The following is a 19,706-nucleotide window of genomic DNA, read 5'->3' as shown; positions in this document are numbered from 1 at the left end:
AAGGCTAGGGGGTGAATATGCCCTATGTGCGGGAAATACTGCTATGTTGGGGAGGATGGAGAGTGAGCTGGTGAGGGTCAAGCCTGAGGAAGGGGTCAAAATTGGGGTGGAAAGGAGCCAAACCTTATGGCAGGTGAATTCAACACACAAAAAATAAGTATGTAGGATTTTAAAACATTGTATACAGAATTTGGATTCTTTTCACAGAATTCTTCAAGAATAATACATACTGTAAATCGAAATCCTCTATAGCTTCTCCTCACCTGTTAATCTACTTGAAAATATTTCTCTAAGCATCAACCCTTCAGAGTATAGTATTAAAACCTATAGCATTACTACCTGTGAATCATCTTAAACTGATTACAATAGCTAATGAATTATCCAAAAAGTGACCACGGTATATATCCTGTAATTCTAAATATGGAATATTTAGAAGGAAATGAGATTTTTCTAGATGTCCTACCTGAAGGCAGTACGGGAGAAAGACACGATTCACAAATGCTCTCTTCTGTAAATGAAAACATATGTTACACTGAAGATCCTTCTCAAAACAAATACATATATAAAATAAAATAAAAAAGTATCTGTATATAAAATGTAAACCACTTTGTATCCACAGAAAGGCAGTATAACATACCCACTCCTTGCCCCTTTATTTTTCTTTTTAACTCTCCCCCCTCCATTTTCAAATTCCACTTCTCAGATGAGATGGCTAAGTAGATCTGGGAAACCCATACCATCCCAAGGGTCTGGATGCATACCTCCCATGACGAGCACCTTGAACACTTGGAATAATTTGTTGTGCTATGCATCCCCTTCCTCATGTGTTTTAACTATCTTTATAATTTTAATAACCACCCCCCCCATGATGTAAAGTTCCCATCCCTAAGTGCCTACCATAAAAGTCTTTACTGTTGGTCTGGGGGTGGGGGGTCCAGGAGAGTCTGAGGGGGTCATATGGGGTGGGGGGGGGGTTGGATGGGTCTGGGGGCTCTTCAGGCAGGAGAGATGCCCAATCACTCCTGCCCACTCCGGGCACTGTCCTCCAATGGCTCAACTACCACTAGGGGTCATATTTCCTTATATGAAATATGACCCCCTAGCGGTAATTGTGCGACACTACCGCTAGAGGCACCACTAAAGGACAGCACCCGAGTGGGCAGGCGCAATTGGGCATTGATCCTGCCTGAAGAGCCCCTAGACCATCAGACTCCCTCAGACTGCCCTAGACCCCCTCCCCCCGAGCCACCAATGAAGACTTTTACAGTAGACACTAAGGGACGGGGTAGGTGGACATGGGAGAGGAAACTTTACATCGGGGGGAGAGTCCCAGAGCTGCGGCCCGATACTCCCGGACAGTGGGAATAATGCTGCTTGCAAGGTGGCTCGGAAGCAGCGTTATTCCCTTGGTCCAGGATTCAGCAACCTGTGGTAAGGGATCCCACAGGTTGCTGAATCCCATGGGGCATCAACGTGTGGTAAAGGGCAAACTTTTACTGCACCTTGATAAATCCCCCCCTAAGTGTCATATTTTATTTCAATATTTGTCCCAATTTTACTGTTATTATACTATGGATTGTAAACCGCCATGATGTGTATAACAATGCTTAATTAAAAAAAAAAAAAAAAACCAACAAAAAAAATGGCAGTTATCATATTTGTTATAAAGCACACCACCTCAGGGGTGCACCCCAATCTGACCAGCCTCAATGCATAGGGCATCCAAATCCTGACCCCTGCATCATGACACTTTAGTCTGGGGTATGGAGATGACTCATTTCTTTGCCTTAACCTTCTAAGTAAAGTGAATGAAAATGAAATGTCAGCTAAAGAAAAAAAACAGTGCTGCAAATTTTTACTTTACTTCATGGGGATTCTAATATATAACAGCAGTGGCGTAGCTACCACCCATTCTTGCCTCAGGTCCACCCAGTCAGCAGCCCATGAAGCCCCCAAAACTCTTCAGTGGTAAAGCCTCACTACTCTCTCTCCCTCTTCTCCACTCGTGGCCTGGCATCAGCCCGTCTCTCTACCCCAGAGCAACTGCTGGCGGCATCCTGCACCGGCCCTGCAGGCTTCTATCATGTCCTGCCCTCAATGATGTCATTTCTTGTGTTTTTGGTGGGAATGTTGTAGAGAGAAGCCTGCAGGGCTAGTGCAGGTTGCCTATAGGAATTGCAATGGGCAACGGCTCTGAGGTAGGACTGGGGGAGGAGGTCCAGAGAGAAAGGGGCAGATGTCAGGTCATTAAAAAAAAAAAAAAAAAAAAAAAAAATAGTATATTGTATGTATGTACAGTTGTAGGGGTAGGGGTGGGAAGGGCCCACCCAGGTTAACTCTGGGCCAGTGGCGTTGCTAGGGTAGTTGACACCCGGGGCTGGTCATTTTTAACACTCCCCTCCAAAATCCAGTACTAGGCATGCCGAGAATACAAAACACTCAGGACCTATAGAGCAATTCTACCATACCATAAGCAGTCGTTTCTATGAGTCACACAAGGAAAAGGAAAGCATCTTAAACACTACAGTGAGCACTAGAACATCAATTCACCTATTGTAAAATAAAACCAGACAGAATAGTACAGATCCTGCACAGTCAATGCCAACTGAAAGCCATGTCTTTTTCACAAACACAGATACACCCTAATCCACTATAGAATAAGTAATCGTAAACTTTCTATTTAGACAAAAATTAAACTGAACCGCCAAGATGCCAGACTCTGCATACAATGCAACACCACAGAAACAGAAAATGTCCCCTAGTACTACTACTACTACTACTACTTAACATTTCTAAAGCGCTACTAGGGTTACGCAGCGCTGTACAATTTAACATAGAGGGACAGTCCCTGCTCAATGAGCTTACAATCTAAGAGACAAGTGAACAGTCAGTCTGAAAGGGGCAGTCAAATTGGGGCAGTCTGGATTTACTGAACGGTAAGAGTTCGGTGCCAAACGCAGCATTGAAGAGGTGGGCTTTAAGCAAAGACTTGAAGATGGGCAGGGAGAGGGCTTGGCGTAAGGGCTCAGGAAGGTTGTTCCAAGCATAGGGTGAGGCGAGGCAGAAGGAGCGGAGCCTGGAGTTGACGGTGGTGGAGAAGGGTACTGAGAGGAGGGATTTGTCCTGTGAACGGAGGTTTCGGGTGGGAACGTAAGGGGAGATGAGGGTAGAGAGGTAATGAGGGGCGGCAGACTGAGTGCATTTGTAGGTAAGAAGGAGAAGCTTGAATTGAATGCGGTATCTGATAGGAAGCCAGTGAAGTGACCTGAGGAGAGGGGTGATATCAGTGTATCGGTTCTGGCGGAATATAAGACGTGCAGCAGAGTTCTGAACAGATTGAAGGGGGGACAGATGGCTAAGTGGGAGGCCGGTGAGGAGTAAGTTGCAGTAGTCAAGGCGAGAGGTAAGGAGAGCGTGGACGAGAGTTCAGGTGGTGTGTTCAGAGAGGAAAGGGCGAATTTTGCTGATGTTAAAGAGGAAGAAGCGACAGGTCTTGGTTATCTGCTGGATATGAGCAGAGAAGGAGAGGGAGGAGTCAAAGATGACTCCGAGGTTGCGGGTAGATGAGACGGGGAGGATGAGGGTGTTATCAACTGAGACAGAAAGTGGAGGAAAAGGAGAAGTGGGTTTTGGTGGAAAGACGATGAGTTTGGTCTTGGACATGTTCAGTTTCAGGTGGCGGTTGGACATCCAGGCAGCAATGTCGGATAAGCAGGCTGATACCTTTGCCTGGGTCTCCGCGGTGATGTCTGGTGTGGAGAGATACAGCTGGGTGTCATCAGCATAGAGATGATACTGGAAACCATGAGATGAGATCAGGGAGCACAGGAAAGAGGTGTAGATTGAGAAGAGAAAGGGTGTTTCCTCCTCGGTGATGTCAGGAAAGGAGGAGAAGGAGGCCTGGGTTGGTTGGTTGAGAGAGAGGGTTGACGGGTGAAGAGGAGTAGATGGCTTGGTAGTGAACTCAAGGTTGATCTTTTGCACCTTGTCACGGAAGTAATTAGCCAGTGATTGAGGAGAGAGCGAGGGGGGGGGGGGGTGGGAGCGGAGGGTACTTTGAGGAGGGAGTTAAGGGTGGCGAAGAGATGATGGGGGTTGGAGCTGAAAGAATTGGTCAACTGGGTGTAATAGTCCTGTTTGGCAAGGAATAGTGAGGACTGGAAGGAGGATAGCATGAATTTGTAGTGAAGGAAATCTGAATGGGTGCGAGATTTCCTCCAGAGGCGTTCAGCAGACCGGGCGCAGGAGCGAAGGTAACGGATGCAAGGGGTCAGCCAGGGCTGGGGATTAGTACGCCTTGTGGGATGGGAGGTGGATGGTGCAAGGGTGTCCAGAGCAGAGGAGAGAGTGGCATTGTAAGCGGAGACAGCCTCGTCGACAGACTCGGAGGACATGATGGAGGGGAGGAGATTAGAAATACTAGATGATAAGGTGGGAGGGTCAATAGCCTGGAGATTCCTGGAAGTAGTGGTTAATGTTGGGCGGGGCTGAGGGGGAGGGTGAAGAAGCGTGAAGGTGATCAGGTGATGATCAGAGACAGGAAGAGCTGAGGTGTGGAAATTGGAGGGTGAGCCGGAAGAGGAGAGGACGAGGTCAAGGCAATGGCCATCACGGTGAGTAGGGGTGGTGGAACATAGCTGGAGGTTGAAGGAGGATGTTAGAGACTAAAGGCAGAAGGGCAACCAGCCCACAGGTACTAAACAGAAGGGCAAACCCACACAGAAGGGCAAGCAGCCCTCAGGTACTAAACAGAAGGGCAAGCCCACACAGAAGACAGGCTTAGAAGCAGCGCAGCAACACACTGACTAACCTGTCGGCCTCTGGGCATGACACCAGAAAATGACACCATGCGAAGGCCCTGACTGCAAGCACAGGCCTTCCTTATAAAGGAACTCACTGATGAGTCACCACCAGCAGGACAGAAGCAGGAAGTTCCTTGCCGCCAAACAGAGGCTTGACACACAGAGGAAGTGAGCCCACAGGAAGGACAAGCAGGAGCCATCTTGGATACTGGCATAGAGGAGGCGGCAGCCATCTTGGAAGAGGCTTAGCCCACACAGGTGAGGTCCAGCAAGGCAATCAGCACACAGAGCCAGAGAGAAACTAAGACAGAGACAGACACAGAGACAAGCAGAAGCCAGCACAGCCACTGACTCCCAGAAACAGGGTAAGTATGAGGGTGGTCACAGCCACAGACGTGACAGTACCCCCTCCTCAAGACCCCCCTCTCGGTCTCCCTGAGGAGTTCAGGTGTCCAGGGGTAACTATGGTGAAACCTCCTGATGGGTCTCAAAAGCCAGACATAGATCACTGGACTGGAAGTCACAAGGAAGTTCAAAATTGGCAGACAAAAGTAAAACTTGTGACCAGGAGGCTCCTTCGAATCACCGCTGGGCAGACTCAGAAACTTGGATGTAGCAAGAGGAACAAAGTTCAAAAGGAACCCTTCTCTGAGGGAACCCAGACTGAACTCAGGAAGCAAACTGGGACTGGGACCCGGACTAGAGTCAAGAAGCAAACCGGGACCGGGACCGGGACCCGGGCGGGCGTAAGGAGCTTGACTGGAACTCGGCACGGCCTCAGCATCTTGGCTGGAACTGGAACTAGGAACGGACTCAGCATCTTGGCTGGAACTGGAACTCGGAACGGACTCAGCATCTTGGCTGGAACTGGAACTCGGAACGGACTCAGCATCTTGGCTGATCCTGGAACTCGGAACGGACTCAGCATCTTGGCTTGCACTGGAACTCAGAGCAAACTCCGCATCTTGGCTGGAACTGGAACTCTGAATAGCAGCTGGACCCGGACTGGAATCAGAGTCTTGACTGGAACAAGAACTCGAGGCACCCTCTGCCTCCTGGCAGGAACAGAACTTTAACTGAGGCTTGGCAGCAAATACCCTTTGGACAGGAATCTGAGGCTCGATCTGAAGCACCACTCGAACTGGCCTTAGGAGCTTGATTGGAGGTGCCCTCTGGACTGGAAGCGGAGGCTCCACCTGAACCACCCTTCGGACTGGCACCGGAGGCTTGGTTAGACGCCCCCCTCGAACTGGACTCAGTGGCTTGACTGGATGGGTCACTTGGACAAGAACCGGAGGCTCGACCTGGAGTGCCACTTGCATAGGCCTCGGAGACTCTGTCAGAAGCACCCCTCGGACTGGACTCAGGGGGTTCAAAGGACATGCCACTTGAACGAGGACTGGAGGCTCGGCCAGGAGCGCCACTCGAGCAGGAATCAGAGGCTCAATCGAAAGCTTCCCTCGGACTGGACTCGGAAGCTGAAGTGGAAGCGTTACTTGAGCTGGAAGCGGGGACTCAGAATGAAGCACCCCCTGGACTGGACTCAGGCGCCTAGGTGGCGGCACTACTTGGACTGGAATCAGAGGCTTGGTCCGACGTCTCACTCGGCCTCACCTCCGAAACTGCTGAGGAGCCCTGAGCGGAGAAATCCCACAGCGCCTTCTTTCGGCCTTAGCCTCAGGAGCTGGACTGGAACTGGAACTCTGACCCGGAGCTGGACTGGGGCCACTCATCCACCTCCTTGCAGCATGAGCCTCAGGAGTATTCCGCAGAGCTGGATCCGAGAGAAGTTGGAAGCGGTAAAGGAAGAGCTTGGTAGAGGGATCCATAGCAGAAACTGGGTCTTCAAAAAACCCTCGCCCAGAAACACGCTCTCTCTCCGCTGCTGCCTCAGGAGTATCTTTCAGGGCTGGATCAGACAAAAGTTGTACCCGGTAATCCTGGAGGGTCATTAACGAATCCAAAGAAAAAATCAGGTCGGAACTGGGATCTGAACTGGAATCAGGAGCTACACCGGGATCCGGACTGGCATAGGAATCTAAGTCAACATCAGAAACTGCACCCAGATTGTCCATAGGGAACGAAGTCATGGGCAGGAAGCCCACCTGAACGGCTGATCTTGCTGGACTCATGGCCTTTGCATTCTGTTGCATTCTCGAGGGCCTTGGCATGCTGTCAGGTCCTCGAGGCGGAACTGGGAATAGTGAGTCCTTGGACCCCTGCCGAGGAGCGGCAAAGGCAGGCAAGACCACCCTGGAGCGGAACACACGGAAGGGCCGGACTGGACCTGTGGATTGGGAGCAGGCAACTGGAACCGGCAGAACAGGAGCCGCTTCACCTGTACTTAGCCACCTTTCCACTAGAGTTGAGCTCTAGCGTGCAGGCGGCCGACAGGACTTGCAGGGCAAGGCCGGAACTGGAGATCCAGAGGACCCACCACAGGTCTAGGAAACACGAGGAAACAATACTAGACTGCACTAAGCGCTGCACACAGCCGCTAAAACAGACACACCGGACAGACTAGACAGACAGAAGCTTATCAGGAGCAGGGACTAGGGCAGACATGCAAGCAAGGAAGAAGGGGAGACAGGGAATACCCACAGGGCAAACCCACTAGCTAGGACGAGGCAGGTAACAGGATAAATCCCCCAGAAGATACACGCTAGCTAGACAAATACAGGAATCAGGATACATAAGCAGGGATCCGGATAAGCACATAGGATATACAAGCAAGGTACAAGGTAGACACACGGGACAGAAGGTAGCTAGGCAGAGCGGAAAACTGGATAACACTAGCTAGCCAAAACCAGGACTCAGGACGAACAAGCAGGGACCAGCATGTGCACACAGGATATACAAGGTTCAGGATGTGCACAGAGAATATACAAGCAGGGAGTAGGGCAGGCTGCAAACACAGATGGGGAAACCAGGGCTGAACAGCAGGCTCCAAACACAGACTAAAGGCAGAAGGGCTAGCAGCCCACGCAGAAGGGCAACCAGCCCACAGGTACTAAACAGAAGGGCAAGCCCACACAGAAGGGCAAGCAGCCCTCAGGTACTAAACAGAAGGGCAAGCCCAAACAGAAGACAGGCTTAGAAGCAGCGCAGCAACACACTGACTAACCTGTCGGCCTCTGGGCATGACACCAGACAATGACACCATGCGAAGGCCCTGACTGCAAGCACAGGCCTTCCTTATAAAGGAACTCACTGATGAGTCACCACCAGCAGGACAGAAGCAGGAAGTTTCTTGCCTCCAAACAGAGGCTTGACACACAGAGGATGTGAGCCCACAGGAAGGACAAGCAGGAGCCATCTTGGATACTGGCATAGAGGAGGCGGCAGCCATCTTGGAAGAGGCATAGCCCACACAGGTGAGGTCCAGCAAGGCAATCAGCACACAGAGCCAGAGAGAAACTAAGACAGAGACAGACACAGAGACAAGCAGAAGCCAGCACAGCCACTGACTCCCAGAAACAGGGTAAGTATGAGGGTGGTCACGGCCACAGACGTGACACACTTTCTTCTAGAGGCAGAAACATAACTATAACAGCCAAGAGAATTAAAAAACGATAGTAGCAGGGCATAAACTTTTGCCTTAAAAGAAAGTTACTTTCTGTTCTTTGCATGGAAGTGAGGAAGCAGTATCACTGACTTGAATTAGGTATTAATTAAGGTGTGAGGAAGATAAGCTGAAGCCGGTCTTGGGATAAGGCTGCTTCCAGCCCTTGTTCCTGTTCCAGCTCAGCCGAAGCCCGTTCTGCAATAAGGCTGCTTCTAGCTCTTGCTCCTGTTCCAGCTCAGCCGAAGCCCATACTGGGATAAGGATACTTCCAGCCCTTGTTCCTGTTCCAGCTCAGCCAAAGCCCATCCGAGGATAAAGCTGCTTCCAGTTCATGTTCCTTTCCCAGCTCAACTGAAACCCATCTTGGGATAGGTCCTCGAGAACTACAGCTAGTTCCTACACCTGTGGTTTAGCTTATGCCTGCTTCAGCCCAGACCTAGGTCGGCTAGAACCTTAGACCACTCCGTCCTCTCCAGTTTGTTCCCGTCTGGTTCTGCTCTGTGCCTCGCAAGTGACCTGTCTACCACTAGTTGGGACCTCCGGGTTTTCAACCCAGGACACCCACTTCAGTGCTCAAGGGATCACCTACTTCTATTACAGGATCAAATTGGAGGGGGGGGGGGAGGGAGGTTTGTGCGATATGTTAAAAGACGGAATTCAGTTAAATAAAATAAATATTCTACATGAAAAATAGCAGCGTGGAATCCTTGTGGATAGAAATTCCATGTGTGAAGGGAAACTGTACTGGTAGGGCTGTACTACTGTCCGCTGGGACAGAACAGACAGACAAATGAACAAATGCTTACAGAAATTAGGAAAGCTGGCAAATTGGGCAACATTATATAAATCGAATTGGCTTCAGCAGCACCTTTTTTCAATACAATGGCAAAACAACCATTGGTCACAGTGAAAGTGATTGGCAGATTTCCCCTGAGAAAAGGTTCACTTCCACACAAGCGTTACTTTATTAGAAACCAGAGTTGTGTTTAGGGATGTGTCAGCTCTTGCAACCATGAGACAGAAGCTAAGACAACAGCTTTGCTTTTATTCCCAAATATACTTTATTACATTTTACTTTCTTTTCACAGCAAACAAAATGAGTAACTAAAGCGAATGCTACATACCTGTAGAAGGTATTCTCCGAGGACAGCAGGCTGATTGTTCTCACTGATGGGTGACGTCCACGGCAGCCCCTCCAATCCGGAACTTTACTAGCAAAGGCCTTTGCTAGCTCTCGCGCGTCCATGCGCACCGCGCATGCGCGGCCGTCTTCCCGCCCGAAACCGGCTCGAGCCGGCCAGTCTCATATGTAGCAAAACAAAGAGAAGGGAAGACACAACTCCAAAGGGGAGGCGGGCGGGTTTGTGAGAACAATCAGCCTGCTGTCCTCGGAGAATACCTTCTACAGGTATGTAGCATTCGCTTTCTCCGAGGACAAGCAGGCTGCTTGTTCTCACTGATGGGGTATCCCTAGCCCCCAGGCTCACTCAAAACAACAACCATGGTCAATTGGGCCTCGCAACGGCGAGGACATAACTGAGATTGACCTAAAAAATTTACCAACTAACTGAGAGTGCAGCCTGGAACAGAACAAACAGGGCCCTCGGGGAGTGGAGTTGGATCCTAAAGCCCAAACAGGTTCTGAAGAACTGACTGCCCGAACCGACTGTCGCGTCGGGTATCCTGCTGCAGGCAGTAATGAGATGTGAATGTGTGGACAGATGACCACGTCGCAGCTTTGCAAATCTCTTCAATGGCGGCTGACTTCAAGTGGGCTACCGACGCCGCCATGGCTCTAACATTATGAGCCGTGACATGACCCTCAAGAGCCAGCCCAGCCTGGCCGTAAGTGAAGGAAATGCAATCTGCTAGCCAATTGGATATTGGGATCAAAAGAAACAAACAATTGGGCGGACTATCTGTTGGGCTGTGTCCGCTCCAGATAGAAGGCCAATGCTCTCTTGCAGTCCAATGTGTGCAGCTGACGTTCAGCAGGGCAGGAATGAGGACGGGGAAAGAATGTTGGCAAGACAATTGACTGGTTCAGATGGAACTCCGACACAACCTTCGGCAGAAACTTAGGGTGAGTGCGGAGGACTACTCTGTTTTGATGAAATTTGGTGTAAGGGGCCTGGGCTACCAGGGCCTGAAGCTCACTGACTCTACGAGCTGAAGTAACTGCCACCAAGAAAATGACCTTCCAGGTCAAGTACTTCAGATGGCAGGAATTCAGTGGCTCAAAAGGAGGTTTCATCAGCTGGGTGAGAACGACATTGAGATCCCATGACACTGTAGGAGGCTTGACAGGGGGCTTTGACAAAAGCAAACCTCTCATAAAGCGAACAACTAAAGGCTGTCCTGAGATCGGCTTACCTTCCACACGGTAATGGTATGCACTGATCGCACTAAGGTGAACCCTTACAGAGTTGGTCTTGAGACCAGACTCAGACAAGTGCAGAAGGTATTCAAGCAGGGTCTGTGTAGGACAAAAGCGAGGATCTAGGGCCTTGCTGTCACACCAGACGGCAAACCTCCTCCATAGAAAGAAGTAACTCCTCTTAGTGGAATCTTTCCTGGAAGCAAGCAAGATGCGGGAGACACCCTCTGACAGACCCAAAGAGGCAAAGTCTACGCTCTCAACATCCAGGCCGTGAGAGCCAGGGACCGGAGGCTGGGATGCAGAAGCGCCCCTTCGTCCTGTGTGATGAGGGTCGGAAAACACTCCAATCTCCACGGTTCTTCGGAGGACAACTCCAGAAGAAGAGGGAACCAGATCTGACGCGGCCAAAAAGGAGCAATCAGAATCATGGTGCCTCTGTCTTGCTTGAGTTTCAACAAAGTCTTCCCCACCAGAGGTATGGGAGGATAAGCATACAGCAGACCCTCCCCCCAGTCCAGGAGGAAGGCATCCGATGCCAGTCTGCCGTGGGCATGAAGCCTGGAACAGAACTGAGGGACTTTGTGGTTGGCTCGAGATGCGAAGAGATCTACCAAGGGGGTGCCAAACACCTGGAAGATCTGTCGCACTACACGGGAATTGAGCGACCACTCGTGAGGTTGCATAATCCTGCTCAACCTGTCGGCCAGACTGTTGTTTACGCCTGCCAGATATGTGGCTTGGAGCACCATGCCGTGACGGCGACCCAGAGCCACATGCTGACGGCTTCCTGACACAGGGGGCGAGATCCGGTGCCCCCCTGCTTGTTGACGTAGTACATGGCAACCTGGTTGTCTGTCTGAATTTGGATAATTTGGTGGGACAGCCGATCTCTGAAAGCCTTCAGAGCGTTCCAGATCGCTCGCAACTCCAGGAGATTGATCTGCAGATCGCGTTCCTGGAGGGACCAGCTTCCTTGAGTGTGAAGCCCATCGACATGAGCTCCCCAGCCCAGGAGAGACGCATCCGTTGTCAGCACTTTTTGTGGCTGAGGAATTTGGAAGGGACGTCCCAGAGTCAAATTGGACCAAATCGTCCACCAATACAGGGATTTGAGAAAACTCGTGGACAGGTGGATCACGTCTTCTAGACCCCCAGCAGCCTGATACCACTGGGAGGCTAGGGTCCATTGAGCAGATCTCATGTGAAGGCGGGCCATGGGAGTCACATGAACTGTGGAGGCCATGTGGCCCAACAATCTCAACATCTGCCGAGCTGTGATCTGCTGGGACGCTCGCACCCGCGAGACGAGGGACAACAAGTTGTTGGCTCTCGCCTCTGGAAGATAGGCGCGAGCCGTCCGAGAATCCAGCAGAGCTCCTATGAATTCGAGTTTCTGCACTGGGAGAAGATGGGACTTTGGATAATTTATCACAAACCCCAGTAGCTCCAGGAGGCGAATAGTCATCTGCATGGACTGCAGGGCTCCTGCCTCGGATGTGTTCTTCACCAGCCAATTGTCGAGATATGGGAACACGTGCACCCCCAGCCTGCGAAGTGCCGCTGCTACCACAGCCAAGCACTTTGTGAACACCCTGGGCGCAGAGGCGAGCCCAAAGGGTAGCACACAGTACTGGAAGTGACGCGTGCCCAGCTGAAATCGCAGATACTGTCTGTGAGCTGGCAGTATCGGGATGTGCGTGTAGGCGTCCTTCAAGTCCAGAGAGTATAGCCAATCTTTTTCCTGAATCATGGGAAGAAGGGTGCCCAGGGAAAGCATCCTGAACTTTTCTTTTATGAGATATTTGTTCAGGGCCCTTAGGTCTAGGATGGGACGCATCCCCCCTGTTTTCTTTTCCACAAGGAAGTACCTGAAATAGAATCCCAGCCCTTCTTGCCCGGATGGCACGGGCTCGACCGCATTGGCGCTGAGAAGGGCGGAGAGTTCCTCTGCAAGTACCTGCTTGTGCTGGAAGCTGTAAGACTGAGCTCCCGGTGGACAATTTGGAGGTTTTGAGGCCAAATTGAGGGTGTATCCTTGCTGGACTATTTGAAGAACCCACTGATCGGAGGTTATGAGAGGCCACCTTTGGTGAAAAGCTTTCAACCTCCCCCCGACTGGCAGGTCGCCCGGCACTGACACTTGGACTTCGGCTATGCTCTGCTGGAGCCAGTCAAAAGCTCGCCCCTTGCTTTTGCTGGGGAGCCGAGGGGCCTTGCTGAGGCGCACGCTGCTGACGAGAGCGAGCGCGCTGGGGCTGAGCCTGGGCCGCAGGCTGTCGAGAAGGAGGATTGTACCTACGCTTGCCAGAAGAGTAGGGAACAGTCTTCCTTCCCCCGAAAAATCTTCTACCTGTAGAGGTAGATGCTGAAGGCTGCCGGCGGGAGAACTTGTCGAATGCGGTGTCCCGCTGGTGGAGATGCTCTACCACCTGTTCGACCTTCTCTCCAAAAATGTTATCCGCACGGCAAGGCGAGTCCGCAATCCGCTGCTGGAGTCTATTCTCCAGGTCGGAGGCACGCAGCCATGAGAGCCTGCGCATCACCACACCTTGAGCAGCGGCCCTGGACGCAACATCAAAGGTGTCATACACCCCTCTGGCCAGGAATTTTCTGCACGCCTTCAGCTGCCTGACCACCTCCTGAAAAGGCTTAGCTTGCTCAGGGGGGAGAGCATCAACAAAGCCCGCCAACTGCCGCACATTGTTCCGCATATGTATGCTCGTGTAGAGCTGGTAAGACTGAATTTTGGCCACGAGCATAGAGGAATGGTAGGCCTTCCTCCCAAAGGAGTCTAAGGTTCTAGAGTCCTTGCCCGGGGGCGCCGAAGCATGCTCTCTAGAACTCTTAGCCTTCTTTAGGGCCAAATCCACAACTCCAGAGTCATGAGGCAACTGGGTGCGCATCAGCTCTGGGTCCCCATGGATTCGGTACTGGGACTCAATATTCTTGGGGATGTGGGGATTACTTATTGGTTTGGTCCAGTTCGCCAGCAATGTCTTTTTTAGGACATGGTGCATGGGTACTGTGGACGCCTCCTTAGGTGGAGAAGGATAGTCCAGGAGTTCAAACATTTCAGCCCTGGGCTCGTCCTCCACAACCACCGGGAAGGGGATGGCCGTAGACATCTCCCGGACAAAGGAAGCGAAAGACAGGCTCTCGGGAGGGGAGAGTTGTCTTTCAGGAGAGGGAGTGGGATCGGAAGGTAGACCCTCAGACTCCTCGTCAGAGAAATATCTGATGTCTCCTTCGTCCTCCCACGAGGCCTCACCCTCGGTGTCAGACACAAGTTCACGGACCTGTGTCTGCAACCGCGCCCGACTCGACTCTGTGGAGCCCTGTCCACGATGGGGGCGTCGAGAGGTAGACTCCCTCGCCCGCATCGGCGAAGCTCCCTCCGCCGATGTAGTCGGGGAGCCTTCCTGGGAGGCGACAGCAGTCGGTACCGCACGCGGTACCGACGCCGGAGACCTCACCTCGGGCGATGGACCAGCCGGCGCCTGGCTCGACGGTACCGGTGGCGCAAGCACCCCCGGTACCGGAGGGGTAGGGCGCAACAGCTCTCCCAGAATCTCTGGAAGAACAGCCCGGAGGCTCTCGTTTAGAGCGGCTGCAGAGAAAGGCATCGAGGTCGATGCAGGCGTCGACGTCAGAACCTGTTCCGGGCGTGGAGGCTGTTCCGGGCTGTCCAGAGTGGAGCGCATCGGCACCTCCTGGACAGAGGGTGAGCTGTCCTCTCAGTGCCGATGCTTGCTGGGAGCCGCCCTCGGCGACCCAGAGCTCTCGGTGCCGACACGGGAAGGGGACCGGTGACGATGCTTCTTCGACTTCTTGGATCGAAGCATGTCACCGGAGCTTCCCGGCACCGACGAGGAGGACGTAGAATCCAGCCGTCGCTTCCTCGGGGCCGAGGCCGAAGGAGGTCGGTCTCGGGGGGGCTGTACCGCAGGAGCCCTCAGGGTAGGGGGAGACCCACCCGAAGGCTCACCGCCACCAGCAGGGGAATGGACAGCCCTCACCTGCACTCCAGACGAAGCACCACCGTCCGACGACATCAGCAGACGAGGTCCCGGTACCACCGACGTCGATGCAGCTGTCCGATGTCTCAGCGCCGATGCAGAGGGCCGATGCCTCGATGCACTGGCGGCCGAGGAAGAAGGTCTGGACGCTGAAGATGTCGATGCACTCGATACCCCCGGTGCCGATGCCGACGAAGCGCCCGAGAACAAAACGTTCCACTGGGCCAATCTCGCTACCCGAGTCCGTCTCTGTAAAAGGGAGCACAGACTACAGGCCTGCGGGCGGTGCTCAGGCCCCAAGCACTGAAGACACGACGCGTGCCTGTCAGTGAGCGAGATGATCCGGGCGCACTGGGTGCACTTCTTGAAGCCGCTGGAAGACTTCGATGTCATGGGCGGAAAAATCACGCCGGCAAAATCAAAAGACGAAATGGCGGAAGAGCACCAGAAAAAACAAGGGGAAGAAAACTTCGACCCGAGGCCTAAAAGCGGCCTACCCCGACGATGAAAGAAAACTTAGCGGGGCGAAAAACTGGGAATAGAGGGAAAAAAGGAGACCGAAGAGTCTCCTTCCCACACAGAAAGATTTTTCTTTCTTTTTTTTTTTTTTTTTTTTGTAAACGCGAAAAGGGACGCGCGAGGTCGACTTTGCGAGGCACGACACGGCGAAAACACGACCGTACCGAGCGCGGACAAAAGAAGACTGGCCGGCTCGAGCCGGTTTCGGGCGGGAAGACGGCCGCGCATGCGCGGTGCGCATGGACGCGCGAGAGCTAGCAAAGGCCTTTGCTAGTAAAGTTCCGGATTGGAGGGGCTGCCGTGGACGTCACCCATCAGTGAGAACAAGCAGCCTGCTTGTCCTCGGAGAATTAATTTTCCTAAAGCTTTCAATTTTGAAATTGGATTGCGTCTTTTAAGTTTCAAAGTTATATCAGTCAACATTCTATTTAAACTCTTAAGCAACAAGCAATTTCAATTATACTTTCCCCAGGTAAGTATTTAACCAGATTTTCTTTTTCAGCTCATTGTTTGAAGAAGAGAGATACTGGATTATGCCCTGCACAGGAACCCAGCCTCGTAGCTACCCAGTCAGCAAACTCAGATTTTTCACTCTTTCAAAAAGTACAAAGAACAGGGGACACTAAATTAAATTACATGAAAATACTTTTAAAACAAATAAGAGGTCATATTTTTTCACTCAAAGAATAGTTAAGCTCTGGAACTCGCTGCCAGATGATGTGGTAACAGCGGTTAGCGTATCTGGGTTTCAAAATGTTTTAAACAAGTTCCTGGAGAAAAAATCCATAGTCTGTAATTGAGATGGACATGGGAGAAGCCATTGCTTGCCCTGGGATTGGTAGCATGGAATATTGCTACTAATGAGGTTTCCGCCAGGTACTTGTGACCTGGATTGGCCACTGTTGGAAGCAAGATACTGGGCTAGATGGACCATTAGTCTGACCCAGTATGACTATTCTTATGTTCTTAATTTACCGAGGGAGTCAGCAACAGGTGGTAGCTAAGTACCACAGGTAACTAACTTCCCTGGTATATAACACTGCTTGCTATCAACCTTAAAATCAGCGCTATTGTAATATCACAGAAACATCCAGCCACAAGCTACAGCCTGATGCTCTTTAGCACCTCTTAAAAGAGCTGGCCATAGTCAATCAGTCCCCTCCCTCAATAAAGCTCCCTTTCCAAAGACCTCCCAACCCAGAAGCCCCCTTCCAAAGCAAGACACACTGATAAGGAAGCCTCCCTCCAAAGACAGATGCCCTGGCACAGAAGCCCCATCTAATTTAATATACGGAAACCTTACCCTAGCAATATTACTGCAAGACTACCACTTGGTGCCATTTTGAACCCAGTGCTGGAGGCTTGGGGGGGAGGGGGCACTGTCTTTGGAACGGGGGCTTCCGAGGTGGGGGGGAGGGAAGGAGCACCAGGAGAGAGCTCAGATATCGATGGGATCTCCCATTGGAGGGTTTGTGATTGGAAGGGCAGGACTTCCAGGATGGGGTGCATGTGATTAGGGTGGGTTGAGGCCTTGAGTGGCATCACTGACTTAATCCAGCTGCAATATAGAAATTACATTGTAATGAGGTGTTCTGCATTCATTTTCATCTCCTTACTATGTACCCATGGTAACCTGAATAACCCTGCATTATGGTAGCAAAATTCGTGTTAGAGCTCTTTAACATGCATTAAGGGCAAATGTGTGTTAATGCTGTAACACAGCTTGATAACTGCCCCCCCCCCCCTTTAATGCTATAGCAGATTTTCCAAGTTGTTGATATGCAAATGATGGTTTGTCATTGTTGTGCAAAGATGATGAAATTTCAATATTTTAATACAGTAATTTTGATAAGATTTTAAAAAAAAGATAAGTCCGTGCAAGCAAATTATGTGAAGATGAAGATAATAAAATGAGAATGTCGGTAAATTCCACCTCTCCCCCTTCCCACCATGAGGATGAATTGGAAAATCTGGTACACTACATGGCTTCTTTTGTACGCACCATCCACAAGGACTCCTCTCATTTGAGTTCTATGCATTTTCTTCAACAAAGAGAGGGAGTCCGAGACCAGAATCTTCTTGCATCCTTCACGCAGTAAAATCTAAAACAAAAGGGATACTATAAGATTACGTCAAACATCTTGCAGTGCATTTCAAAATGAGCTAAACTATAGTCTCCCTAGAATGAATGTCTAAATAAAACATCAATCAAAAGAGAATCATGCTTACTCTGCTATACCTTCTCCTGATGTGTCTTCTGGAGATTAGAGAGTTATAAGGTTTTATTCAATAATCATTTTCTTTCCATATGAGAAAATAGCCTTTTTGAGCAAAGCCCTTAGGGCTAGTTTTACTGAACTGTGATATTGCGTTAGTGTTCACCAACGGCCTTAAAGTGTATTATTAGTAAATAGAACCCAATGCATAAAATGGGATCTGCAGTAAGTAACACAGTATGCGCAGTTTAGTAACTTTAGCCCTTACTGCTTTGATGACATCCATATAAATATTCCTTTATATGATTAACATCTTTATAACCATACTAATGTACAGTGAATTTCACTGCAGTGGTCACCTGCATGTCGAAAATACCTGGGTGAACTCAGTCAAATCCAAGTTTAAGTACCAGTATTTGTGCCAGGTCACCATGTAGGTTATGAACATTAAATAGTACTGTGCCTTCCTGCCCTCCCCATTCGCATAACACAGCCTACCTTATGGAGCCAAGTCAACACGTTTTCAGTTCCACATTTACACAGTGGCCTCTAGTAAGCCTTCTTTGAGAGTATCAATATGACAGCCTCTATTACCCTCAATGGGAGTGGAAACAAAAAATGAAAGTCATGATCTGAGAGACAACTGTGGTGATCATGAACTGCACTGCTGCATCAGGAAATGTGGTAGGAACTGATAGGGGGCAACAGGAATTTATAACGTGTATGTAGCAGTGTATGTGATGGGTAGTGTAGAACTTACCTACCAGCCATCCCCTTGGGATCTGGTCACTCTCAACTAGGGTTACCATACGTTCGGATTTACCCGGACATGTCCTCTTTTGTAGGACATGTCTGGGCATCCGGGCGGGTTTTGCCAGTCCGCCCATTTGTCCGGATTTCTGGACAAACGAACGGGTGGGCGGGCGGCGGACCTATCCTAGTCTCCCCTCGACACATCACCCAAGACCCTCCCCCCTGGTGCATCACCAAAGCCCCTCCCCCCCCCCCCCTCGGGCACATCAACTCCCTCGCCACCCGCAGCCGCCAATACTAACGCTGTCCGGCTGCTGCTGCTTCTCCTGTGGAGCAGCAGTGGCCGGTACAAAAAGAAAGAAGCCAAAAAAAGATTTTTAACCTGAAACGCGGCTCCGTAGACAGCCATCTGGCATTGGCTGTTGTCACTGCAGCCACTCCTCCTCTCCCCTCCACGTCACTGCCCCTGCAGGAAGACCTCGGAGGAGCGCAGCGACGTCAGAGGGGAGAGGAGGAGCGGCTGCAGAGATGACAGCCAATGCCAGATGGCTGTCTACGGAGCCGTGTTTCAGGTTTAAAATCCTTTTTTGGCTTTTTTCTTTTTGTACCGGCCGCTGCTGCTCAACAGGAGACGCAGCAGCGGCCAGACAGCGTTAGTATTGGCAGCTGCGGGTGGGGAGGGGGTTGATGTGCCCGGGGGGGGGGGGAGGGTATGGGCTTGGGTGATGCGCTGGTGGGGGGGGGGGGGGGTAGGGGTTTGGGTGATGCGCCGAGGGGGAGGGGAGGGTCGCTGGACATGGGTGGCTGCAGGGGGAGAGGAGGGTCGCTGGACATGGATGGCTGCAGGGGGGGGCAGGGAAGAGGGAGGTGGGGAGGGGGTCCTGAGACCAGATGGGTGGCTGCAGGGGAGGGCAGGGGAGACAGAAGGGACGCTGCAAGGGGGGGCAGGGGGAGAGGAGGGTCACTGGACATGGGTGGCTGCAGAGGGGGCAGGGGAGAGAGGTGGGTCGCTGGACATGGGTGGCTACAGGGGGGGCAAGGGGAAAGGAGAGGAGGGTCATTGGACATGGGTGGCTGTAGGGGGAGCAGGGGAGAGAGGAGGGCCGCTGCACATACGTGGCTGCAGGGGCAGAGCAGGGTTGGTGGGGAGGGGGTCCTGAGACCAGATGGGTGGCTGCAGGGGGGGGCAGGGGAGACAGGAAGGACGCTGCAGGGGGGGGGGGATTACCTTGCTAGCGCCTGTTTCATTGCCTACCGAAACGGGCCTTGTATACTAGTAGTAAATAACCAAGAATAAAAATAAATACAATAAATGAGGTAAACTTGAAAACAGTAAACTGAAACCTAATAATAGAACGACTGTGAAACTATCAAAAATAAACACATTTAACAGCAATGAAATTCAAATACCAGAGATATAATACAATATTAGTATAATACTAATGACATACCTAA

The 19,706-nt window shown here is 51.2% G+C and overlaps 1 protein-coding gene across 1 annotated transcript in view; it reads right to left on the bottom strand.

Moving 5' to 3' along the window:
- VPS41 (VPS41 subunit of HOPS complex) overlaps window positions 1–19,706 on the bottom strand; it is a 449,214-nt gene that overhangs the window by 31,015 nt on the left and 398,493 nt on the right. The window contains exons 26-27 of the mRNA XM_030203975.1: window positions 17,285–17,384; window positions 464–508 (exon numbers count right to left, since the gene is read on the bottom strand). Coding sequence (XP_030059835.1) covers window positions 464–508; window positions 17,285–17,384 — 145 coding nt within the window. The remainder of the gene's footprint in view (window positions 1–463; window positions 509–17,284; window positions 17,385–19,706) is intronic.

Source organism: Microcaecilia unicolor, chromosome 1 (assembly GCF_901765095.1).
Source record: "Microcaecilia unicolor chromosome 1, aMicUni1.1, whole genome shotgun sequence".
Lineage (NCBI taxonomy): Eukaryota > Metazoa > Chordata > Amphibia > Gymnophiona > Siphonopidae > Microcaecilia > Microcaecilia unicolor.
The sequence above is the reverse complement of the archived record's forward strand: the minus strand, read 5'-3'. Positions and strand labels throughout refer to the sequence as shown.